This window comes from Theropithecus gelada, chromosome 12 (genome assembly GCF_003255815.1).
Source record: "Theropithecus gelada isolate Dixy chromosome 12, Tgel_1.0, whole genome shotgun sequence".
Taxonomy (NCBI): domain Eukaryota; kingdom Metazoa; phylum Chordata; class Mammalia; order Primates; family Cercopithecidae; genus Theropithecus; species Theropithecus gelada.
In genome coordinates this window covers 11,615,436-11,638,427 of record NC_037680.1, presented here as the reverse complement: position 1 = coordinate 11,638,427, position 22,992 = coordinate 11,615,436, and the positions used below count along the sequence as shown (strand labels likewise).

At 42.2% G+C, this 22,992-nt stretch overlaps 1 protein-coding gene across 3 annotated transcripts in view; it reads left to right on the top strand.

Moving 5' to 3' along the window:
• The first annotated feature begins 640 nt into the window (after positions 1-640).
• Positions 641-22,992, top strand: part of NCKAP5 (NCK associated protein 5) — an 835,293-nt gene continuing 812,941 nt past the window's right edge. For all 3 annotated transcript variants that reach the window (XM_025404545.1, XM_025404546.1, XM_025404544.1), the window contains exon 1: positions 641-709. In XM_025404545.1, the coding sequence (XP_025260330.1) occupies positions 641-709 (69 nt within the window). The remainder of the gene's footprint in view (positions 710-22,992) is intronic.

Genomic DNA, 22,992 nt, shown 5'->3' with positions numbered 1-22,992 from the left:
ACTCATTGACAGTAATGACATCACCCACTATTCATTTTGAATCAATCTATCCCGAGAGGAATGTATCTTACAATGTTCCTCAAATATTTTTAAATTACATATTTTTTAAATTAAATATTGACAACAAAGTTCATGTTTCAGTTTCCCTTCATTGGACCTTGAGCTCAATAACTCTTGGTTATGGAGCGTGGTTTTGTCGGTTTGATCTCATGGAATTTGCAGACAGCATCGATGTGCACAGTAACAGAATGATTCTGGCTGATAGAGAGAGGACGGGTGTGGAGCAAGTGTGGCATGAAACGGAGACTGTTTGCTTTTTTCCACAGTCTGCTGATTCAACCTGCAAACCCATTCCCCAACTCCATTAGCAAAACCTATAAAAACACAGGGGCCGCCATAAAGACGACTCTGACATTTGTAACACGGAGTGGTCTTTTGAGTTGAGAGAGCCCAGTTCTATACTTATTATTTGGGACTAGGTATATTTTGACTTCAATGCTTGTTTCTGGTTAGACAGTTGAAAACAAAGGTCTAAACACTGTGCACTTGGATAGTAAAACACATGTTCACTCTTTTCAGTGACCCTGGAAACAGACGGGGGATTCTTATAAATCACAAAAGAAAATAAATAACTTCGTCCATGGAGGGAAAGAGACAGCTCGAGAAAAGGGACTTTGGAAAAAGGCTGTCTCTAGACAGCAGTCTTGTGGTAAGTACTAAATATTCATTTACCACTCTATATGTTTTGGCTTTGAATGCATTATTCTTTGACTGTTATTTCCTGAACCCTGTGCTTTTGAAACCTCTCTTCCAGTTACACCATTAGCAACATCCCCTGAGATTTTGTTTCATTTATTTTTCACAAACTCAAAAACCAGCAAATTATTGGAATGTTTGTATAGTGTCTTAATAGGCAAATGTCATAACCTGTCAACATTATATTTAATTATATTAATTCCAGCTGATGTAGACTTCCGCCTATACAAAAACACTACTGTATACTGATGCCAAATGCTAAGCCTATATATAGTTGTTCCATCCCCCATTTATCTTAACCTTGGGGGTAAGTTGAACAAGAATTCAATACAGCTTCAAATATTGAAGAGCTGAGGAAGTCTTGGAGATCTTCTTAGGTATGTGCACTAGTTCAGTTGTCTGTAAACTTTCTTTCTAAGAGTTTTAATGCTGATGAAATCATTCTTAACAACCTGGTAGGGTTTGCTATCAGGTGTGAGAATCTGCTTAGTCCAATGAAACAGGCTAATTCACTTTAGACTAAGTCTGATGGTTGGCTACTCTTCCGCAGTGTCTGGGCTAACATGTGTGGGTCACCTTTTCTGTTACGCAGTGCCTGTGAGCAGAGCAAGGAATCAAATCAAGCAAACTTGAAATACAAAGCCAACTTTCTGAAACAGAGATTTAGCTTGGTTCCTTCTTGTGTACGTTTTATAGGGATGTGTTTTATTCACTTGTGTATTCTCAGCACCTGGCCTGGAGTCTAGCAGAGTGGGGGTTCAGTGAAATATTTGTTGGTTTGATTTATCCGTTATACCTTTCAAACTTTGCAGCTGTAGGTCTTGCTCTGTCGTGGACAGATTAGTTATTTACCTCCTAATGGCTGAGACTCTACCTCACAAATTGTTCATAGATGTGAGTTTCTGGGACTTGAGAAGAAGATTGTGTTAAGCATTTATGTCAAATTCTTCTCTCCTTAGTCAGAATCAGCATCTGTGTCTGTTTGGGCTGTGCCTTGACCAGCATACCTTTAGAGGCTAAGTTTGGTGTATTTTAAGTCCTCCTCTCTGTAGATCTGACCCCATCTCACCTCCTACGTCTTGCTAACTCCAGGTTGAATGTGGTGACATTGGTGTGTGAGCATGTCTGGGTGTCTGTGTGTATGTGTGTGTATGTGTGTATGTGTGTGTATTCCTTTTTCAACTTCTGGGAAAACTTGGGATAAGGAGATAATTTCTCAGCCTCTCCTTTGCAGAAGAAAAACACTTTTTACATATCAGCATGCCAATAGGGTCTGTCTTAGGCCTAGGTTAAGGACAGAGACAGCCATACGGTATGATGTGAGCAGCTCTAGAAAGATTCTCTTAACCCAGAAATATCATCGATATTGGTTGTTCCCCAAAGCCACAGATTTCTGCCTCAGATCTTAAGTTTTATGCAAATACCCTATCAAGTTAGACATAATAAGCTATTGGCTTTCAATAATTCATAGTAGCATTCATTAATAAATGGCCTTGGATCTCTGCCAAATGTCAACCAGATGAGCAGAATTTTGTTGAGGGAATTGGTAAAACAGAAGAACACAGAGCCCAGAATGCTGGGAAGGCAAAGATAGGACAGGACAAGACAGGGGGGATCTTAGGTACCTGTAGATCAGAAAAAGGGAAACAGTGTCAATGCTCATATTTAAATTTTACCTAAAGATAGATTGGAAATGGGCATAAGTAAAATCCTGTCACATTACCAGTCTAGCTGAAAACCCTAAATCGAGCTTGCATTCTTTTTGGCATATGGCTGTACCCTGAAACTTGTTGAGGGCTGCAAATATGTTTCTTGACTTGCTGGCATAGAAGAACGCTGTGAAAATGAGAACTTGTTTGGCACCACCTGAGAAACTTAATCCTGTTAAGTCTCCCTGTATCATGCTTAGGAGAGTTTTTACACTAGCGAAATCGTTTCCTTGTTTCGTAGAGGCAGACTGTGCTACATCTGCATGCCCAGATTGGGAAAATTCTGAAAAAGGATGTCCTTTCCTATCACAGTGTGTAGGGAGGTACTTAAATGCTATTTAACATTATTTGCACTTAGGCCAAGTGACTACAATTTTGCCCTCGGTTGTAGGATTATGTTCTGTTCTTCAAATGAGGTGCTACCTCTGGGACAATAGCAGCTAGAGTATTCTTTTTGAGTTGATTCTTTGGGAATGGGAACCTGAAAGCATGTTGAATGAATTCCAACTGTCAGAAAGAAAGCTGGACCAGGGATGAGATCAAAGATCCCCGGCCTGTGAAGGATCTGAACTCAGGATGTTGCCCTCTTCTTCCGCTCTATGCTGAAGCCACACAAATTACTAGGCAAGAAGCAGGTGGGGAAGATTCTGGATAAGGGCTGCTGTGAAATACAAGAAAACAAGAACAACAAAGCTGGCATTACAGTACAGTTTTCATTCCTAATGCATGTTTTTTATTTTATTTTTTGAATCTAGAATGCTAAAGTGAAAATGGGTTATCCAGTCCCCTCACTTTTCAGACTACTTAAGGCCCAGAGAGGTTATCTGCTCTTCCTGAGCTCACACGCTAGGATTACACCAAAAGTAGAACAATCTGTCACTTAAGTTCTTTATCTTTCATTATATACTATCCCAGGAAGAAAAGATGTCCTTTTGGGAAACTGAATAGAGGAAAGAGAAACATATTACGTTCTTCAGTCTTGAAATTCCATTGCAGTAATCATCACGACCCACATTTTTGAGAGTTAGGGGGCCCAGAGGTAATTTCCACTTTCAGATTTTGCAGGAAAATATTCTCATAATGTATTGCAAGAATAAGGTGCTATTAACTTCATTACACTTTTTATTTTATATAATCAAATCATTGAAGTGTTGAGTAGAAATTATAGCTCCCTTGCAACAGCTTTTACATTTTTAGACTGGAGGAGCCACAGAATAAAGAAACTCACAGTACAAAAACTGAAAAAAGTTCCAGCTGGGGAAAATGAGTTTGTGGTCCTTAGTCACGTGGCATGGGGGAGGGTTTGAGTGTATGTGTGTGCACACATATACGTGTCCGCGTACGTGCGTCCTGGTAACATGAAATATTCATTGATGGTGATTTTTTTTACTTTATAACTCACCCTTTTAAAAGAGAAAGTGATACATAAGTGAAACTGAAATGAAAAATATGTTTCATTGTTGGGGCTAAAGGCCCAGGGAGAAAGACAAGTGACTATGAGTTTGCCTTCACCAGTAGGAGTGTGTGGAGTAGCCATATGTTCACAGCAAGTACGGTCTTCTCTCTGATAGCAATAAAAATCACCCCAGAAATAGAGGCCTCTTCTTGACCCAAAACTGTTCAGCCCTCCCCAGGATGCTTTTTGATCAGAAAAAGTCATCATTTCACACTGTGCTCTTTTATTTGCCAGACTCATTCCCGGGCTGCCCATGTAGCTGTTTGACACTTGTAGCTGTGATAGCATTTAACTGATGAGCATGCTGGAACGTGAGTTATCTTTCTTACCAGCTCACATTTAAGTAGCAAACATTCTCTTTTTAATTTTGGGGAAATACATTTAGCTTTTAAGCACAGATGAGAGTAGCAGTATGAATTCCTTCTTGGTATCCTCTTTTCTTCTCACCCACAAAAGGAAGACAAAACGTTTGCCACACTAAAGCTTCAGCTCTGACAGCTGAGCTTGTAGAGGAAGAAAAGGAACTGCACACATCCCTGAATTCATCCTTCAGACTCTTGACTGTTTGTATCCAAATCATTATAGTAATCAAGCCTTCCACAACATTCATTAACACAAAGTCAATCAACAAGCACTACTGAAAACTAGCTATGGGGATGTGCTGGATGGTTTGCATGTTCCCTCCAGATCCACTCTTTATCCTTCACTACCTGGCCAATCACACGTGGAGGCTGTACCACATGGACGTTACCTTCTGGAATCTGGTTGAGTTTGGCCAATGGGAAAAAGAGGTCCTGCTGGCCTCCTAGCAGGAGATCAGAGGTTGGGGTATTTGTTTTCCCACTCTCGCCCTGCCTGGTCATGGACCACAGGAACTGGGCACCTTTGCCTAAAGTTGCAGCTTTTGTTGGACAACCCTCTCCCCAGAACTCTAGCTATAGTGAGAACCACTGCTCTCTCTGTGTTCTGGCACCTTCTGCTTCCCCATACCCCTTAAGGATTCTTCATAGTAATGGCTCTTGGATGTTGTTAGCCCATCTTTTGTTGGTTTGACTTAGCTTTGTCTACAATTCAGTGAACAGTCTCTTTAGCAAACTCTCCTCAGTTAGATGCTTTGAGTGTGTCATCCGTTTCCTGCCAGGTCTCCTTGGCTGACACAGGGGGATAGGCTTCCTCAAGTGCTTCTAGTTTATTTGGGGAATCTGTCCTAATAAGCAGAAAAAAATATCATCAGATGGAGATGAACAGTGTGTCACTGACAGAGGTAGGAGCTGAGGTCACTCTGGGAAGATGTGAGGAGGGGCCATGGGGGAGCTGTAGTTTGAAGCAACAGAGGGAATTTGGTAACTGCAGACTGAGAGAGTAGAGAAAAAAGAGGCAACCCAAGGATATTGGTCCTGCATCCTTTGATGCCAACTCATGTTATTACTGATTTTTTTTTCTCCCAGGGAAACTTCTTCCTCATATTGAATTTAAATCTCTGCTGGTTTATGTTCAGTTGTGTCCCCCCGCCCCACCCGCCATTTAGTGACTGGATATAATTCTGAAGCAGGAGTCAGCAAACTCTTTCTGTAAAGGTCCAGATAGTAAATATTTCAGGCTCTGCAGGCCACATAAGTAGTTACAACTGCTTACCTTTGTTGTAGGAAGAGAGCTGCCTCTGAAGACACATGATCAAATGTAGCTATTTTCTTAAAAAAACAAAACAACAAAAAAAAAAAACAAACAAAAAAAACACTTTAATTACAAAGACAGGCAGTAGGCTGGATTCTAATGGCTATCCGCATGCATAAGAGAAAGGGGAATGTTGAAAGTCCTGGTTTACATTTCCTGGGTGGTGATTTTCTAAGTAGTGATTTGTGTTTACCCTCAGTAAATGTGGTATGAGGGCAGGCAGAGGAACAGGTTTAGGCTGTTATCAAAGTACGTATACCCCAGTAGGAAGAGTTGGGGACAGAAAAATGTTTAGAAGGCATTTCCTAATATTTAGGAAATATTGACATAGAGTATGTTCAACCTTGCTGATACTTTTTCTAAATGCAAAATAGAGGTATTGCTGGCGCTGCTCAGTACAGCCTACGGCCATTGGGTTACGAATAGTAAGAAAACAAAAGTCTTCATGCTGTACTGCTTCAGGCATGACTGGATCTTTCTTGACTCTCACGGTTCTCTTGTTAGACCTCCTCTTACCATAGGGATGCTGTACAGAGCCCAAAACACCAGCTTCCTATAGAAGGTTTCCGGCTACTCTAATTTCAGTCCCCCTTGACCATGTCTACTGATGGAAGCATATATAAAGTACTGTTTGCCCTGTGCCCCTGGCCACGGGGGACAGGCCCAGTTGTCCTCTGGGAAGCCTGATCTTTGTTCCCTGATGTCAAGATGGTTTTGAGATTTCCCAAATGAGCATCAAGTCAGGGAGGGACAAAGAATGAGAGGGAGTTGTTCTTTTCCTCCAACTGCCTCATTTCCTCTTACTGGGCTATTATTTCCGTGTCTCTTTGATGTACTTAGAACAGAGACCATGGCCTGAGCCAGGTATCAGAAGATAGGGTGATGTCTGAGGATCTAGTGAAGGCCATTTTTAGGAAAAAAGCAAGTGGTGGAGAACAGACTAGCTTTGGCCTGGTTTAGCAACCTTTCCAAAGTGTCATGCAGAAATTTTGACTGTGCCCCCTTGAGAGTTGGCAGAGGTGGAGTTAGAGATGTGTCAGACCCTTAGACAGTTATCTACCCAGTGAATCTGTCCACCAGCCGAGCTCGGCCCATCACTGTGGGTCCAGAAATGCAGAAGTGCCCTGCCCACCTGTTCTCCAACAATGCAGATCTCCGGGTCCCGTGGATCGAGCTGGGAGCACATGAGCTATGGGGAGGCAGGGGAGGCCAGGCCAGGTGGGCACCACCCACAGGTGCCACTTGCTGTGAGTCTTGAGGGGAGCCCCAGAAGAGTGAGAAGAGATCAGATCCTAACAAGAGAAGTCTTGGAGGGCCATTGGAGATCTGCAGCAACACTGGTGCTGAGCACAGAGTCTGAATGCAGGACAGAAGTAGACTAGGTCCAAGCAGTGGGCATAGAGCATGTCAGTAATGAGGATGGCAGAATCTAACATCAAAGCCACTTTGGCAGACAGCTCAGCATATTCACTCAGTGAATCATGCATTAAGTCTCAACCAGGATGGCTTCCTCCCCTTAGTAATAGTAGCTGAAATGTATGGAGGCTTAATATAGGCCAGGCATGCTGCTCAATACTTTATATGGAAACTACCATTTAATACTTAACAACAACCCTTTAAGGTAGGAACTCTAAATATCCCTATTTTACAAATGAGAAATCTGAAGCTTAACAAGTTAATCAACTTCCTCAAGGCAATAGAACTAGTAAGAGGTAGAGGTGGGATTTCACTTCAGGTCTGGCTACCCCCAGACTACACTGGGTCTGCACAGCTAACAGCTCTGAAGTAGAAAACTCCTTTATGCCAGTGACTGGGAGCTCCTTCACGGTGCTTCACAATGTGAAAGAACACCAGCTGCCTCAACAGGACGAGACCATGTGCATTAGCACACCTGCCTCATCTGTGCCCAATGACGAGCCTGCAGTTTAGAATAGTCTAGAGCAGAGGGAGGCCAGACTTGGTTTCAGCAAAACAATTGACAAAGGAGTGGTGGTGGTGGGGGGAGACTTATAAGGAATATAGAACATGGATCTAGGTCTGTTTTCCGATCTTGTGATTTTCTGATGAACCAGACCTTGAAACCAACTTTAGAAGAGATTGCAATTTATAAGAGAGAGAGAGAGAGAGAGAGAGAGAGAGTGTGTGTGTGTGTGTGTGTACACACATACCCATATACATACAATTTTGTGTTTTTATTCATATGAGGACAGATTATGGTGTGTACATGTACAAGGTGGAGTTATTGACTAGAATGGGAGAAGAGTAGGGAGAACCTGGTGAGTGATGGGGCACCTCCAGTGTCTAGTCGTCCCCCAGCATGCAATGGGGTTTATGACTTGAGTGATGGTCCTACCAAATGGCCGCACATTGCCTCTGCTGGGCCGCTGACTGATGGAGGTGAGTAGAGAGTCAGCAGCATTTCCCATGAAGAGATTCTGGAAGAAATGCCATTTGTCTGCCCAGCACTTGGAATTGGTGCTGCCTCCTCTGACGTTGCCTGAAGGAGGATCAACCTTCATTGTGGTTGTTACTCACTCTGAATGGCTTCTTTGCTTCCTTCTCTCCTTCCTCTCATCTCTGAAGAGAAGGCAGGCTGCCGTCAAAGCCACATGTTCCGGAGTTGTTATGAACACGCCCCTTCTTGAGCTGGCATAATACCTACTTCTGGCCTTTTCGCATTCCCACAGGCCTGTGTGCTCTAGAACAGGTTTCCCAGCCTCGACACTATTGACAGTTTGGACCTGATTGTTCTTTTTTGTGGGGGCTGTCCTGTGTATTGTAGGATGTTTATTGGGATATCTGGCTTCTACCCATTGGATGCCAGGAGCACCCCTCCCTCACTGTGACAACCACAACTATCTCCAGACATGGCCATTATGTTTCCTGAAAAGAAAAATCACCCCTGACTGATCTCAACTGTAGGTTTCCTGAGGTCATGGGCCATGTCATCTTTACATTGGATTCCTAAAGTCTGACACATAGAAAAAGCTGAGGAAAATGAATGAATGACTGAGTGAACTTAGTAGTGAGCAGCTGCTTATGAACCAAATACACAGTTGTGGGGGTGCTGAATATGGGATAAAGGGGCTCCACATGCAGCACGCCCAGGGTGCTGTTTGGGAAGGTTGGAGAGAGGAAATGGCATGCTGCTTTTCAGGTTTGCCCAAGGATGATTCTAGTGTGTGTGTAAAGTTTTTTGTTTGTTTGTTTTACATCAGAGATTATTAATATGATGTCCTGGACTCTCTTGAGTCCCAAAGGTACTTGATAGGGGAGATTTATGAAAAGACTTCCAGGGCTTTGAATTCTCTGATATATATGTGTGTGTGTGTGTGTGTGTGTGTGTGTGTGTGTATATATATATATTTTTTTTTTTTTTTTGAGATGGAATCTCGCTCTGTCATCCAGACTAGAGTGCTGTGGTGCGATCTCGGCTCGCTGCCAGCTCTGCCTCCCGGGTTCACGCCATTCTCCTTCCTCGGCCTCCTGAGTAGCTGGGACTACAGGTTCCCTCCACCACACCCAGCTAATTTTTTGTATTTTTAGTAGAGATGGGGTTTTACCGTGCTAGCCAGGATGGTCTCGATCTCTTGACCTCATGATCCACCTGCCTCGGCCTCCCGAAGTGCTGGGATTATAGGCATGAGCCACGGCGCCCGGCCGATATATTTTATGTTATAGGCATTTGTACATTTTTCTGGGGAGTGATTCTCACAGGAATCTGGGATGCAAGAATGGTTAGGTGGCTTCACCTGCCATTAGTGCTGACCACAGCACCTGCCCACGGATGGCTGCCCTTGCTGGAGTCATGGAGCAGGAGCTCTGGTGACACCTGTTTCATTCACCTGTATTCAGCTGCTGCGATAAGTGTTGTCTGCCCGCATCAGAGGTAATTCTTTGCATCCTTGTCACTGAGATCACTAAATAGAAATAGGAACTGGACACATTTTGAAAGCCTTTTATAAATGCTGTGTTATTCACAGATGATGAAATGAGACTGCTTCTGTAGCAGAAATAAGTACAAATGACTAAAGATGTTTGCTTGGCATGTTCCGTGTGTTCTTAGGGCTCCAAGATCTGTTTGTCATTCTCCTGTTGTCTCACCATCTTTCAGCAATGGGAATCATCAGATCATACAAGTTTCCATGGCAACTGAGTTTTCCGCATCATCCTCTGGCAGCCTAGGATTGTTCCCATGGCAGACTCTCTAGTGCTTTGTCCATAACAGGAGGTAGAGCTTTCATCGATCCCTTTAGAAGCTGGTCCCAAACCTAATGGGCATCTGGGTGTTCTCTCTGATATGTGCCTGCTCTTCTTTTTCGAGTTTCTTATTGATCAGCAAAGGAATGGAGCACCTACTGGGTGTGAAACACAGTGCAATGAGTGCTAAGAAATGCAAACTACAATTCCTGCTTTGCAAAGCTTTAAAAAAAATCTTGTCACATATACACAAATCATAGTACCAGGAGGTATACAGTGGTGCAAACAACAAGACTGATGGGGTTACAAAGAGGAACTTGTTCTTCTGGCTGTATTGATCAGAGAGGGCTTCCCCAAGGAGGAGGGCTTTCATATCTTCCTTCAATAAATTGGTCCAAATTTAATCTATGGTGTACCTGAGTTCCCTGAAGCAGAAATTTATTGAGAAAGTCACAGTGTCTAAAAGAATGGGGTGTGACTCCAGGGTGCCTGGCTTGTACTTGAGAAATTGCCAAGACCCTAAGCAAGGTCTACTATAATCTTGAATTATTGTCCTAACTTTCCTCTTGCCCCCTCTGGCCACCCCTCCGGACTCCTCTAACATTCTCTTACCCCTAATTCCTGATGCAAGGCAAAATGCATCACATAGCTAAATCATTTTCATCTTTTCTTCTCATCCATTTATCAGTGTATACTGTACAAACTGTATGTATATATAAGCTGTATTTCAGCAGCCTAGGTATCTTACACTAATTTACCACTCAGCAGTATAGTTCATTATTATCAATTAATATTTATTAAACATCCACAGGGTTCATGGCCATGAATGGAGCAGCATTTCTCATTACTTCATGTTGCATTGCCGTGTTCCATTCCTCTGGCTCAGCTTAACCAGTATTTATGATCTTTCTGCCAGTTTTCATGCAGCCCTCATCTCTAGCCCAATTTCAATTAATATTTCAAAAGGAAATCCAGGAGCCATCATATTCAAACGCTTCAGTTAACACCAGATGCACTGCCTCCATTCTGTCCCTTTTCTACACTAACTTTGCAATTCTCTCCTAACGTGGAATCCTATTTGTCTGGGCTGCTCACTCTAAGACCAAAAAGTGGTTCCTCCTGGTTCCTTTACATTCCAGGCAGTTCCAGATGTTTCCTCCTCATAAATTTCAGTTTCTTAACTAGGCTTAATGGATCATAATTGTCCATTTCCGAACATGCCCCTGAGGTTTGCTTGCCTTCTGTCTTTCCACACCTTTTTGGTTCTTGGTTTTAAGCAGTTGTCTTCAGCTTGGTAAGTTTCCCAATGCAATTAATTCATTGACTGCTTTCATGCACATAGATGTGTAGAGGGAAATAAAATCATTTGGTTTGGTGAATTCTGGGGTCCATCTGTCAGAGCCGGCAGATAAGTAGGCTCAAGGGCTGTTGGCCTTTTTGTGAGGAGGAGTTGTTTTCAGAGGCCTGCCATTTTTGGAGATGGAGTGGCCATGAGGCTGGCAGTGATCCAGCTTGGGTGGGTGGACACTGAGAGCGAAGTCTTTGAAGGCACTAAGTAGACAGACTGGGATGAGGCCAGTGGTGTCCTGCCTTCCTCCCGGAGTGGACTCCCGGCTAGACTGTGAGTATGGTAGGTAGCTATGTGGAGATCTCCTGGGCCCAGTTTAGTAGGTCCCTGAGGCAGAATATCTGACCTAATTTCTGTTTGGTGAGGTACAGTGAGAAGGAAGTGACTGAAAGAGAGAGCCTGGTCTAAAGTAGTTAGCCTTTCTCATTATCTTAGAGGATTTGAGTAACTTCCCATAATTTGTCTACAAAGACAAAATCAGAATATTGTTTTCTTGTTTACTGCATCAAGGTCCTGGAAGGAGACACATTGCACACTCATGCCAGGTACTGGAGGAGAGTTTAATAAAGGGCCTCTTTAAAAGGGGTGGCACGATGTAGAAAGTGCAACAGGATAATAATGGAGCCCCCACAGCTAGAAACAGTGGGGAGTCATTGCCACTTGGCCTTGAAAGTGGCTATAGAACCGTGTGTCTATAAGGAGTGAGCCACTTGGCAGGAAATGCCACCTTAGGTGGAGGGATATAGCCAACCATGCTGGCCCTGCAGCAAGGGAATCAGGACATGAACACTCCCACCTCATTCTCCTCCCACTATCTTGTCCCCTGTTGGTACCTCCATTGGCTGAACCCAATTGGAAGCCAGGAGAATGGGGCCCATGGAGTGCTCCAGGCCCAGACCAGGGCAGGGAAGGGTGAAGGGTAGATGTGGAGAGGCCAAACGAGTATATCCAGCACACTGACTCTATAACATAATAGAATCTGCCACCCTCTCTTCTCACATTTCTGGACTGAGAAAACGCTAACCCATTTTTAATATTTTATTTGAAGTAGATTTTTGTGTGTTGTTTTCCAGTCTATTCCCTTGGCCTTGTCAATTTGGTTTCACCAGACAATGTGATGTGGCACCTTCAGAACACAAGTTCCATGTAAGCAGTGACATGGTCTTCTCTTCAACAGTCCTGATAAAAGTTGTGTGATGCTGAGGTACAGGGAGGGTGATCTAGTGGATTGTTCACTGCATTAGAACTGCATAAGCCCTTAGACTAGAGCTGGAGTTGAAGTGTTTGGTATATGTGTGGCCTTTAGCATGTTTCTTAAACTCTGTGAATATCTGTGTCTTCAATGGTGGGACACTGTGATGAGGGATGTTGTCATTAAGTGATATGAAGAACAAGGAATGATTTTGGAGGCTGTGGCACCTTATGCAAAGGAAATATGTTCTTATGATGAGAGTGGTGCAGCTCCTATCTGCTAATCTCCAAAATGTTTATCAAATATAGAAGCAGCCGTGGCAGCCTCAGGAAGAAAGCTGTATTAAGAACATGCTGTGTGCAAAGCACGCATTTTAAAGGGCACAGTGGAAATAGATTACAGCACCCTGTAACTCAGTGGAGAGAGCATGAGTTGGCTGGAGAATGAGCCTGAACTGGATTTGAATCCCAGCCTCCTACTGCGTGTGTGACTTTGGCCATGTCACCTGCCTTCTCTGAGCCTCCGTGTTGTCATCTATTAGTAGAGATGATCATCTCTTACTCAAAGAGTTGTTGAGTGAATTTAGGGAAAGGACTCACAGCACAAATAGGGCATGTGGTACCGTGCCTGGCATGCAGGCTTCTCTACCCTGGAAACATGCGGACCAGCTGATGTGGCCATTCCAGATGGCAGCTTTCTTTGTCTGCACATGGAAGGAAGCATTCAGAAAAGATTTTTCTTTTATGTTTGGTTTAAATATATACATATATGATGTTTAAAAGTGGAATAGCATGTCCATGATGTTATCTGCCAGAAATGTTTACCCAGGTGTTTACTACAGGTCATGTCTAACCAACCTCAAATTCCTTTCTTCTTAGTTCAATTGCTCGGTAGTCCCCTATTAATGAGCTGTACACCAGACCTTCTTATGTGGAGCATTCTATTTTTCTGGAAATCTCAGCCTCTTACTCTCAACCCTGAAACCCAGCCAGTATCTATTTATAACAGGTAGTTTTATTCCAAAAGCTTCCAGAAGTGCCCATAGTCTTCCAGGCACATGTACAATGACTCCCTGTGCACAGGGTCCCGCTGGTTCTCCTTGCTCCAGGCTCTGTGCTCCTGATAGAATCGGACTGGATGACTGGCCAGAGGAACCCTCCTTTGTTTGTCTTATGCCTTCAATTGCTTCAAGCTCTGCCAGCTTAGAGCAGTGGGAGATGAGTTTTGGGAGGGAACTGGAGAACATTTCCCATCTGACTCCCTTTGCTGCGATAGGGGGAAAAAAGACTCAGAGGGGTCAAAATGGGAAAATTTTTCCACTACGTAGAGAGAAGGAAAGAGGAAACAGGGTCCCAGTGGCCTCTTGCCAGGCCCCAGGAATGCACCAACCCTGGGAACTGGCCCCTCGCCAGCCTCCTCAGAGGCTGCTGACTTGGGAAAACTGGCTATCTGGCTGCTGCCAAGAATGCAGACAATGGTCTTTTGGATATTCTAGCTTTTGAAAGTTTGGCTTTTGTTTTATTATCACCAAAAGGTAACATTTATTGGGCACCTATGTAAGCATGCCAAAAGATAAAATGCATGATTGGAAGTCAGTGTAACTTGAATCAGGCAGAAACACCAGGGTTCTCGTATAGTATTTTCAGCCTGCTTCTAATTCGGGCCTAATCCTCCGCTCTGGTACATTGCTACCTTAAATGCACGTGCTGAATAGTACTGAAATTCTAGAATTAAAGTTAATTTTTAAGTGCTAAACTGAGCTGTAGCATGTCACCTGGAAGTCTGGACATAAATGGAATCAGTCTGTCCAATTACCATTTGGTTGAGAAAGGACTTTGAGAGAATGAAGCACAGAACAAGTGTGTTCTGATGAAGGGAAATAGGCCACTATCCTATTGGTTATTAGCAGTTGGTTCAGGACAGAGTAGCTTGACATAAATAGAACCTGGAATTCTGGGATGGAAAGAGTGGGGCCAATTAAACACCCTCCTCAGTGTGTGATCAATTTGTATGAAATAATGATAATGATGTTTTTGAATAATCAGAAGGCCTTAGAATATTCCATATGATTTTTCATTCTCATCTTAATTAGTGGAATTGATGATGATAATGTAGCAACTAACATTACAGGATACTGGATGAAACTTTTAATTTGTATTAGCTCATTTAATTTTCACAACAACTCTACAGCGAGGTACTATCATATCTTCATTGTACAGATGAAGAAGCTGAGGCTCAAGAATTCAATAACTTGTTCAAAGTCATAGAACTTGTAAACAGCAAGGTCTATCTTGCTGCAAAGCTCATGCTGCTAATACTTGCACCATCCACATGTATTGCATGCAGATTTCAAAGCTGAGAGGAGCTGTGTGGTTTTCCTTTCCTAGAGTGACACGTTGGTTACTCCCAGGTACCATCTTCTGTAGGGTTCAGTGCCATAGCTTCAATGGCTATTTTACAGTGGCTCTTCTCAAAGCATGTCCCCCTCTGCTTGGAGACCTCTGATTTAAATAGCAACTTAATCTCTCTTGTGCAAAGAAACCTTCCTCTGTGCTTTGATGAGAGATCCAGTGAGGATCCTAAAGTGCTGGGCAGGGGTGCCAGTCTTCAGCACTTTGCAGTTCAGGCCCCCACACCTTGTTTTAAGAAAGTTCTACTGGTGTATAAACCCAGATTTATATAACAGATACACCAGGGATTGCTTTTTCTTCTTCCCAGAAAGATTCCTCATATAACCAAGGACTCACCAGAAGATTGCTTTAAATAGTTTTTAATGCATTTTAGATTGGATTTAATTTTCAAAAATTCAATTTGCAGTTGTAGTTTCCCAGGGAGCTAAACCTCCAACATTAGACTTTTTTTTTCCCCTCTGCAAATGAAAAACAGATCACGGAGCGTATTGTGGATTTAAGCGCTTTTCTCAGGAGTCCTGAAGGGCCTGGAGAGCCTGTCATTGTGCTCAGAGGGAGTTTCCATTCAGAGGAGGAAGAGGAGAGTGACAGCTAGGGCTCCCAGGCCTTGGTTCCTCCTTGGCGGCATCTTCCTTCTTCACTCTTGACAGATTTGGGGGGGCTGATGGACAATGTGCTCTATCCTAAAGGAGAGTGGTGTCCTACCACTAATCCAGAGCAACTCTTTGGTAATTGAATATTGTTTGGAAATAACAAAAGTTCTTGTTTGAAATGAGGAATTAAGTAGGATGAGTCTTAGTATAATAGGAGCAGGAAGATGGTTCATCTTTTTTTCCTAGGTGGTTACCAGATCCCAATGAAAAATTGGAAAATTGAGTATAGTCGTTATTAGAGAAAGCATATTTGGTGTCCAAAGTCCTTTGCCCAAAGAAGGTCCGACCAAAGATCACTGCCCTTGTTGATAAGTGTGTTGCTGCAGGGCTCCTGTTGAAAGGAAAATGAAACTGGCTAATAGAAACTATGCATAGCTCTCCATGTCATAAAACAAGACCCAGCTCTGCTACTCATTAGCTGTGTGCCACCCTCAAAATCTTTAATCTCTTCTCGGCCTCTGTTTTCTTCTGGGCTTATATAAGGATCAGATGAGGCAAGAGCCAAAAGCAATTGTTTGAGAAAGTTAAAAGTCATACTGCAGAACAGTAAGAACTGTGGTGATTTGAGAACTGAAATGGGAACAGGAGTTTTAACTTGTTCACAGTTATACCCCCAGTACAGTTTAGTAGAAAGGAGTATTCCAAAATGTTCCGTGAATGACTGTGTGAAGGAAGAAATGAATAACAGTCAGTATAATAAGATAAAAACAAAGGGTTGTTGCTGGTGGTACTGGGTTTACTACCAAGTAAAGCTTTATTCCAGTAAGTGCTGTGGGTAAACCATACACACTCTTGATTAAATAACCTAAACTGGCTCACTCCTGAGAGCTGAAAGTATTTCTGTCCACTCTCAGATGCCAGAAGTAGGCTCACCCATCTGGACGTGATCTAGGATCATTTCAGATGCCTGCCGTTGCAAAATAGAGCAAGGGAAAGGGGCCAACTTCCATCCAAGTCCCCTTCTCTGTAGGGAGCCGCCTTACTCTCCAGGCACACTTGGAAGCTTACCACTCACCCATTCATTTGTTCATTCGTTCATTCATTCATTCATCACACATTCATTGAACACCTCATGTCCAAAGTACTCTGCCTCTATTAAAATTTTGAAACTATTACTATTCTTTAAAATATGTTTTTCTTGAAATATCTGCAGTGCTTCTGTCATAGCTGTGGTGTGTGCTCCTTGGGAGTCACTGGGGTGGAAGGCTCAGAGGCTCACTGCATGAGGGAAGGCTTGGTCCTGAGTCTTTCTCTGCTTTGACCTTTTATGAATATGAAGGGTATGATGTAGGCGTATGGCATACAGAGGAAAGAGGGTAGAAGACTGAACGGATTTTAAGACTGGGATGAATCTCAGGACAAGCAGTGCGATAGCTCTATATCTATATCTATATCTATATCTATATCTATATCTATATCTGTCTATTGTATTTGGCCAAAGGAAGGAGAAGTCATCAAACAACACCTCCACACACACTAGAGGGCTGCCTTTGATCCAATGTTCTCTCCACTCTCTCAGTCCCTTGGAAATCAGCCACCATTTGTGTGGAGATACAAGATAAAAAAGAACCCATGCCCCATAATGTATGCATGGAGAAGAGGTAGCAAAGGGTCACTGTAGTGTCAGATCACAAGCCAAGTCATGGCATTTCTTCCCCATCTCTGAAACTAGATAAGTCTAGAACATTTAATTAGAGGCACATACAAACTAGATGCAGATATGAGTGAACTAGCCAGACAGGGACGTAGGTGGAGTCTTGAGATACTGGGGAAACCCAAGGCTTTCTTCTGGGCTTATGTTAAGGATCACCAAAGCAGCAATCACTGGAAATTATCACAGCAAGTGAGGTGAACGGACACTTAAGGATCTAGGGAACCTGAAGGCTCCTATGAAGCAAAGACTACATGTTGAGTATTAGATGTTAATATCACTTCTCTGTTGAATTTTGTGATTAGTGTTTTTGTCACATGATTTAGAAATTCCCAGGAGGACTAGAAAATTCTAAGATGTCATGTAGTGCTATTTCCTGAAACTAATTATCTGAGAGAATTCATGAAAACTTGAATAGAGTAAGATTTCTCACTTGAATGAGATTCACCGTCATCCAAGAGAATGTACAAATTGATCCTTTAGAAAAGTTAATAGCTTAGCTATTGTTAATATTTACTAGTTAGCTATGAACAGAAGAATGAATCAGATCAGGATTTCTGTCTGTATTCTTTGTATACACACCTAATACGTTGACTAAAAAATGAATGAACACAACTTTAATTTTGAGTATATGACTAAAATGGATGAGCTCTTCATTCACATCTATAATGCAAATAACATATTCTGATTAGTAAAGTTAACTCGAAATTACTGGAATCTCAGCTAAAGACCTGTTGGTGGAATCTAAGTTCCAGTACTTCTTTTAGGTGAAATCTTCCAAAAGAAATCATTTCTATATCTCAATTACTAAGCTTCCCTAGATTGATTCAACCGAATTAATTAAGGACTCAATTTTATAATGACACTTAGGTAGATATGCTGTGATTGTTGGTGTATGAGTCTAGCCAACTCATTTAGATCACAAGCTTCTGTAGGACAATGTATTTGTAGTCATCATTCCGTGTCCTCAGCTTATACTACAATGCCCAGCACACAACAGAGCTCAGTAAATACTCGATGGGTAAATTTCTCTGTCTGTGGGCTCCACACGTCTGGTCCCAGGTTTGTCACTAATTGGTTGAGTTCCTCTGGAGAAGTCTCAGTTTTCTTCTGAGTTTTAGCTTTGTCTTCTTGACTGTGTAATCAAAGGATGGAGCCCAGCAATCTGTCAAGTTCCTTGGAGCTCAATGATTCTATGATATCAAGTGCCTAGCACAGGATGAGGTCCTGCAGGGAATACTGAAGAAGGAGGAAAACACAAGGTTCCAGCCATCAAAGTGTTCCAAGTACAACTCTAGAGATGGTGTTACTAGGACTAATCAAGCGTAGGGGCCCCGTCCCTGTGTTGTATTTAAGTAAGGAATAATGGAAATGTCTATGATGGAATTGCAGGCATCAGTTATTAGGGAAGAGAGATATTTTATAGGGAAAAAAATCTGTCACAAGTACATCACTGTCCTAATAAACTTACGTATAAAGATGATCCTGAAGAAAATTCAATATAGATCATTTGTACTACTGTCTGAAAATGAGGTATTTGCTTAAATTTCTTTCAAATGTATCGAGATAAATTTTAAAAAATTAATTTGCAATCCTACTTTAATGTTTGAACTCCCCACTTTGTCCAAAGCTGCTCTATTAACTTTATAATCAATTTAGGGGTGCTGTTTTGCTGAGGCCAGTGTTGCCTCATTAGGATGTGGCCATTACAGTTGCCATTTGGGTATTTGAGATAAGTTATTGCCGTGTCTGGTTAGCAGACCTCCCATGTGCTTTGTCCCACAGAAGTCTTCAGGTTTCCAAAATGCTGTAGCAGAAAGACAAGTGTTATTGGAAAAGTGTCTCTGGTGTGATGAGCATGCTTGAGTTGTAAGTTAGAAGGTAAAGTTTGTCAAAAGTTACAATTCTGTTAAGTTCAGAGGGATAAAACCTCATTGATTTGGAAGATTTGAGGTAGGCTTTCTGACTTATTCCTTTTTTAGAGAGCAGAGCATACATCTTTTCAAATTCATATTATTGTTGAATTAATTACTACTAGAATTTATCCTCGGTCTGTTTTTCCAAACAAATAGATCACTTGTAATTGCATTGCTTTGCAAATCTAAAATCACATCCACGTTCTTTTTTTTTTTTTTTTTTTTTTTGAGACGGAGTCTCGCTCTGCCGCCCAGGCTGGAGTGCAGTGGCCGCACATCCACGTTCTTAAAAGCAGTTTGTCCTTTTTATAAGATTCTGTGTTTTCCCTGCAAGATGATGCAGATTTTAAATTAAATGATAGAATACATTCTAGATACATTTCTAGGTAATCAAGCCCAGACTTGGAAGTGTTTACAGTGCTTGCTCTTCTAAATCCTTGTGAATGACCAGAGAAGCTATTTGAAAAATGGTGTGTCAGAAACAAATTGGGATCCATTCATTTCTGAAAATCAAAGAATTTGCAAAATGAGAACACCTGGGCCAGGCACGGTGGCTCACGTCTGTAATCCCAGCACTTCGGGGGGCCGAGGTGGGCGGATCATGAGGTCAGGAGTTCAAGACTAGCTTGGCCAACATGGTAAAAACCTGTCTCTACTAAAATTACAAAAATTAGCTGGGCATGGTGGTGCGCACCTGTAATCCCACCTACTCGGGAGGCCGAGGCAGGAGAATCGCTTGAACCCGGGAGGCGAAGGTTGCAGTGAGCCAAGACTGTGCTACTGCACTCCAGCCTGGGCGACAGAGCTAGACTCCATCTCAAAAATAAAAAATAAAAATAAAAAATAAAATAAGAACAGTTGGACTTTTATGTCACTTTTCCTCGGCACTGAGTCTGGTCTGGTTTTTCTGATATGCCCACTGATGAGGTGGCAAGAAGATGTGTCCACCTGGTGTTGGTTTCTTTGCATGGCCTTTTGAAAATGTATTTATGATATTCTATCTAGTTTGTGCATTTTTAGAACCCACAGACGACTGAGACAGAAAGACTTGGGTATTTCCCTTTTCTATGATAGACGTTTAATGTGCAAGTAAGTTTTGCAAGTTAAATATTTATCTCATGTCCACATAATAAAAAACTTCTTCGTGAAAGCTGGCTCATTTTACCAATTTGGTACTGGGTCCCAAACCAAAAAGCAGCTCATAGTCCTTTGGTATGAGCCTTTGTGTGACTTTAACCACATCTGCAAAAGTTGCAAACAAAATGATAAAGCCATTTATATCTGGCAGCCGCAGTCCAGAATTGAAATGTTACTGATAACTTCGTAGTATTACAGAGCCACCTACTCCCCATGCAAAGTAAACTGTCTTGTGTTGGCCACCTGTATTAAGCTCAGTATTGCCAGCTAGCAGTTCCTTGATTCAGGAGGTCACCAACCCAGGCATGACTGCTAGATTTCCGAAAGGAGTGCATTATCCTTGGAGCCATAAAACAATTGTATCTGTGGAAGCCAAGATAATGACTATCAAAGCTTGGGAGGTAATTGTGTCAAACTGCCAGGTGCGAGTTGATCACCTCTTGGAGAAAGAGTACAAACTCCTTCACCTTCTCTGCACCTGCAGGTCAGCACAGTTGAATGAAAGACATGGTGAAAATCACTTCCTTCTTTTACAGTATGTCTTTGCTGTGTTTATTCTTCTTTCTCTCCCTCTCTCCCTCCCTGTCTCTCTTCTTTTTTTCCTTTATTTATTTTTACGGATGCATAAAAGTTGTACATATTTATCTTTCATTTTTTTCCCATTTTTCCCTTCTCCCTCTCTCCCTATCATTCCTCTTTTCTCCTTCCCTCTCTTCCTTCCTCCCTGCTGCCCTTTTCTTCTTGGCTGCTTTCCTTCCTGCCTTCCTTCCTTCCATCCTTCCATCCTTCCTTCCATCCTTCCATCCTTCCTTTTTTCTCATTCTTTCCCTTCCTCCTCCTTTCTCATCCTTTCTTTCTTTCCCACTTTTACTCTGCTTCCTCTATTTCTCCCTCATACACATCCTGCCTAACTGCATGTAAATGTAAATATCCTGAAAGGAATCCAGGAACATGTCTGGATCTGTTCTCCAGCCTTTTTCAGCAGTTTGCTCTGACCCTACCTTCTGAATGATGAAGCTCTGGAAACAACCAGAGCTTGCTGTTCAACACAGTAGCCACAGCTGTCAAAGGCTAAGCTTTTACAAAAACAACCACAAACGAGGGGTATATGTTCCTTATGGATATATTTTTTTCCTCACAAAAACCTAAATCACTAAAACCTAGCATGAAATTTCAAAGGCTTGGTCCCTATGAGAAGCTACAAGATCAGAGGAGTGGAGAATTTTGAAGCCAGAAGGTTTATTGGATATCTGAATAGATATTAGACATAAGCATGGCTCTGGGGGCTGCATTTGCTCATTTTCAACATTGAGGGTTGTGTTACCTGGGGTTCTTTCTATCTCTGAGAACACAGAGATAAAATCCCCAGTGGTTATTTCTGTATTGTTTACCAAAGACAGGGGCCTGTATCTAAGCATGGTTAGCTCTGCTTTGAACTTCTTCTTTGCCTTCTTCCCTTCTGGTCACAGTCATATATAAAATTTGGGAACGCTGAAATTGCCCAAGGAACCAACAAACCTACTGGAGGACTAAACAACTGCCACATGGTTTCTGTGCTCGGAAGCAGCAGGCAGCGGATCCGCTTCTGTTTGAAGCAGCTTTCTCTTATACAGGACAAGGATCCTCTAGGACAAGGCCATTAGTGAGAAGCCAATGTCTCTCTGAGAAGGAATGTCTCGGAAAGTGAAGGAAGGCAGTGCCATTGTCAGCTCCCTGTTACCTCCCAGGAATCTTCCTAATGGGATGCTCTGTGGTAGGGGTTTGGGCTGTGAAACCCTATTTGTGAGCATCTTATTCAGCCCATTCATAGCTTGCTCCTGACTGAAACTTGGCATGCTGAACTCTCAGGCAGGAAGCCATAGCAACCCATTTAATACCAATGCTAAAAACAGTCTCCTTGTAATTAAGGGAGTATTAAGAAAACAGAGCTTCTGCCTCATTTGGGCCCAAGCTCAAAAGCTGATAGGCTGTGTTGTAGTAGGGCTTTTTATTTTTTCTTAAATCAAATTGTGACAGTCCTTTATCCTTGAATGTAGATGAGACACTCCTGATATTTGGGAAATAAATGTGTTGCGTCCAATTGTCAATGCTAATCTTTTAAAATTGGCGATTGCTTTAGCTCAGTTATATGCTCTATAACCCTATCAATCTGTATAGTGCTCAGTTTCCATGGGAATAAGCTTTGCACATTCATTCAGCCCAGAATATGAATTAATTCGGGAGGCTGTGGTTGTGCTGACAGTAAGTGCTAAGTAATTCTCCTGATAATTGGAAATAGCATCTGTGTTGCTTTGTTAGAGAAACATTTTCCTGTTTTGTTGTTATTGTTTTTCTCAGATGTCTAATCTTATGGTGCCTACTTTTTGCAAGAAATAGTTCTTTGCAAATAGACTTGGGAAGTTTTTTTTTTAATAAAACAACTCTGAATCTATTATAAGAGCCTCAATGGCTCTTCTCATAGGTGGTCAAGTTTTACCGAATAGATGCCAATTTTCCCAGTATAGTAATTCTCCAGCTTGAGCATACACGAACATCAGAATCACCTGAAAGACTCATTAAAACACAGATTACTGGCTCTAACCCCAGAGTTTCTGATTCAGCAGGTCTGAGTGAGGCCATGAATTTGCATTTCTAACAAGATGCTGATACCCATGCTGCTGGGCTAGAGCCCACACCTTAAGAATCACAGTTCTAGTGAATGTGAAGCTGCTACAAAGCTCCAAAAGCATTTTTGCAGTAGTTTCTATGTGCTTGGTACAGTCCTAAATTTTATGAGATGCATTTTCTGTCTTGATAATGTATAAGTTACATGCAAAATCAAGAGGAATAAACAATTAGTCCTATAAATGGCCAAGGAAATGGAGATGAACATGAGCTGAAGGACTCAAC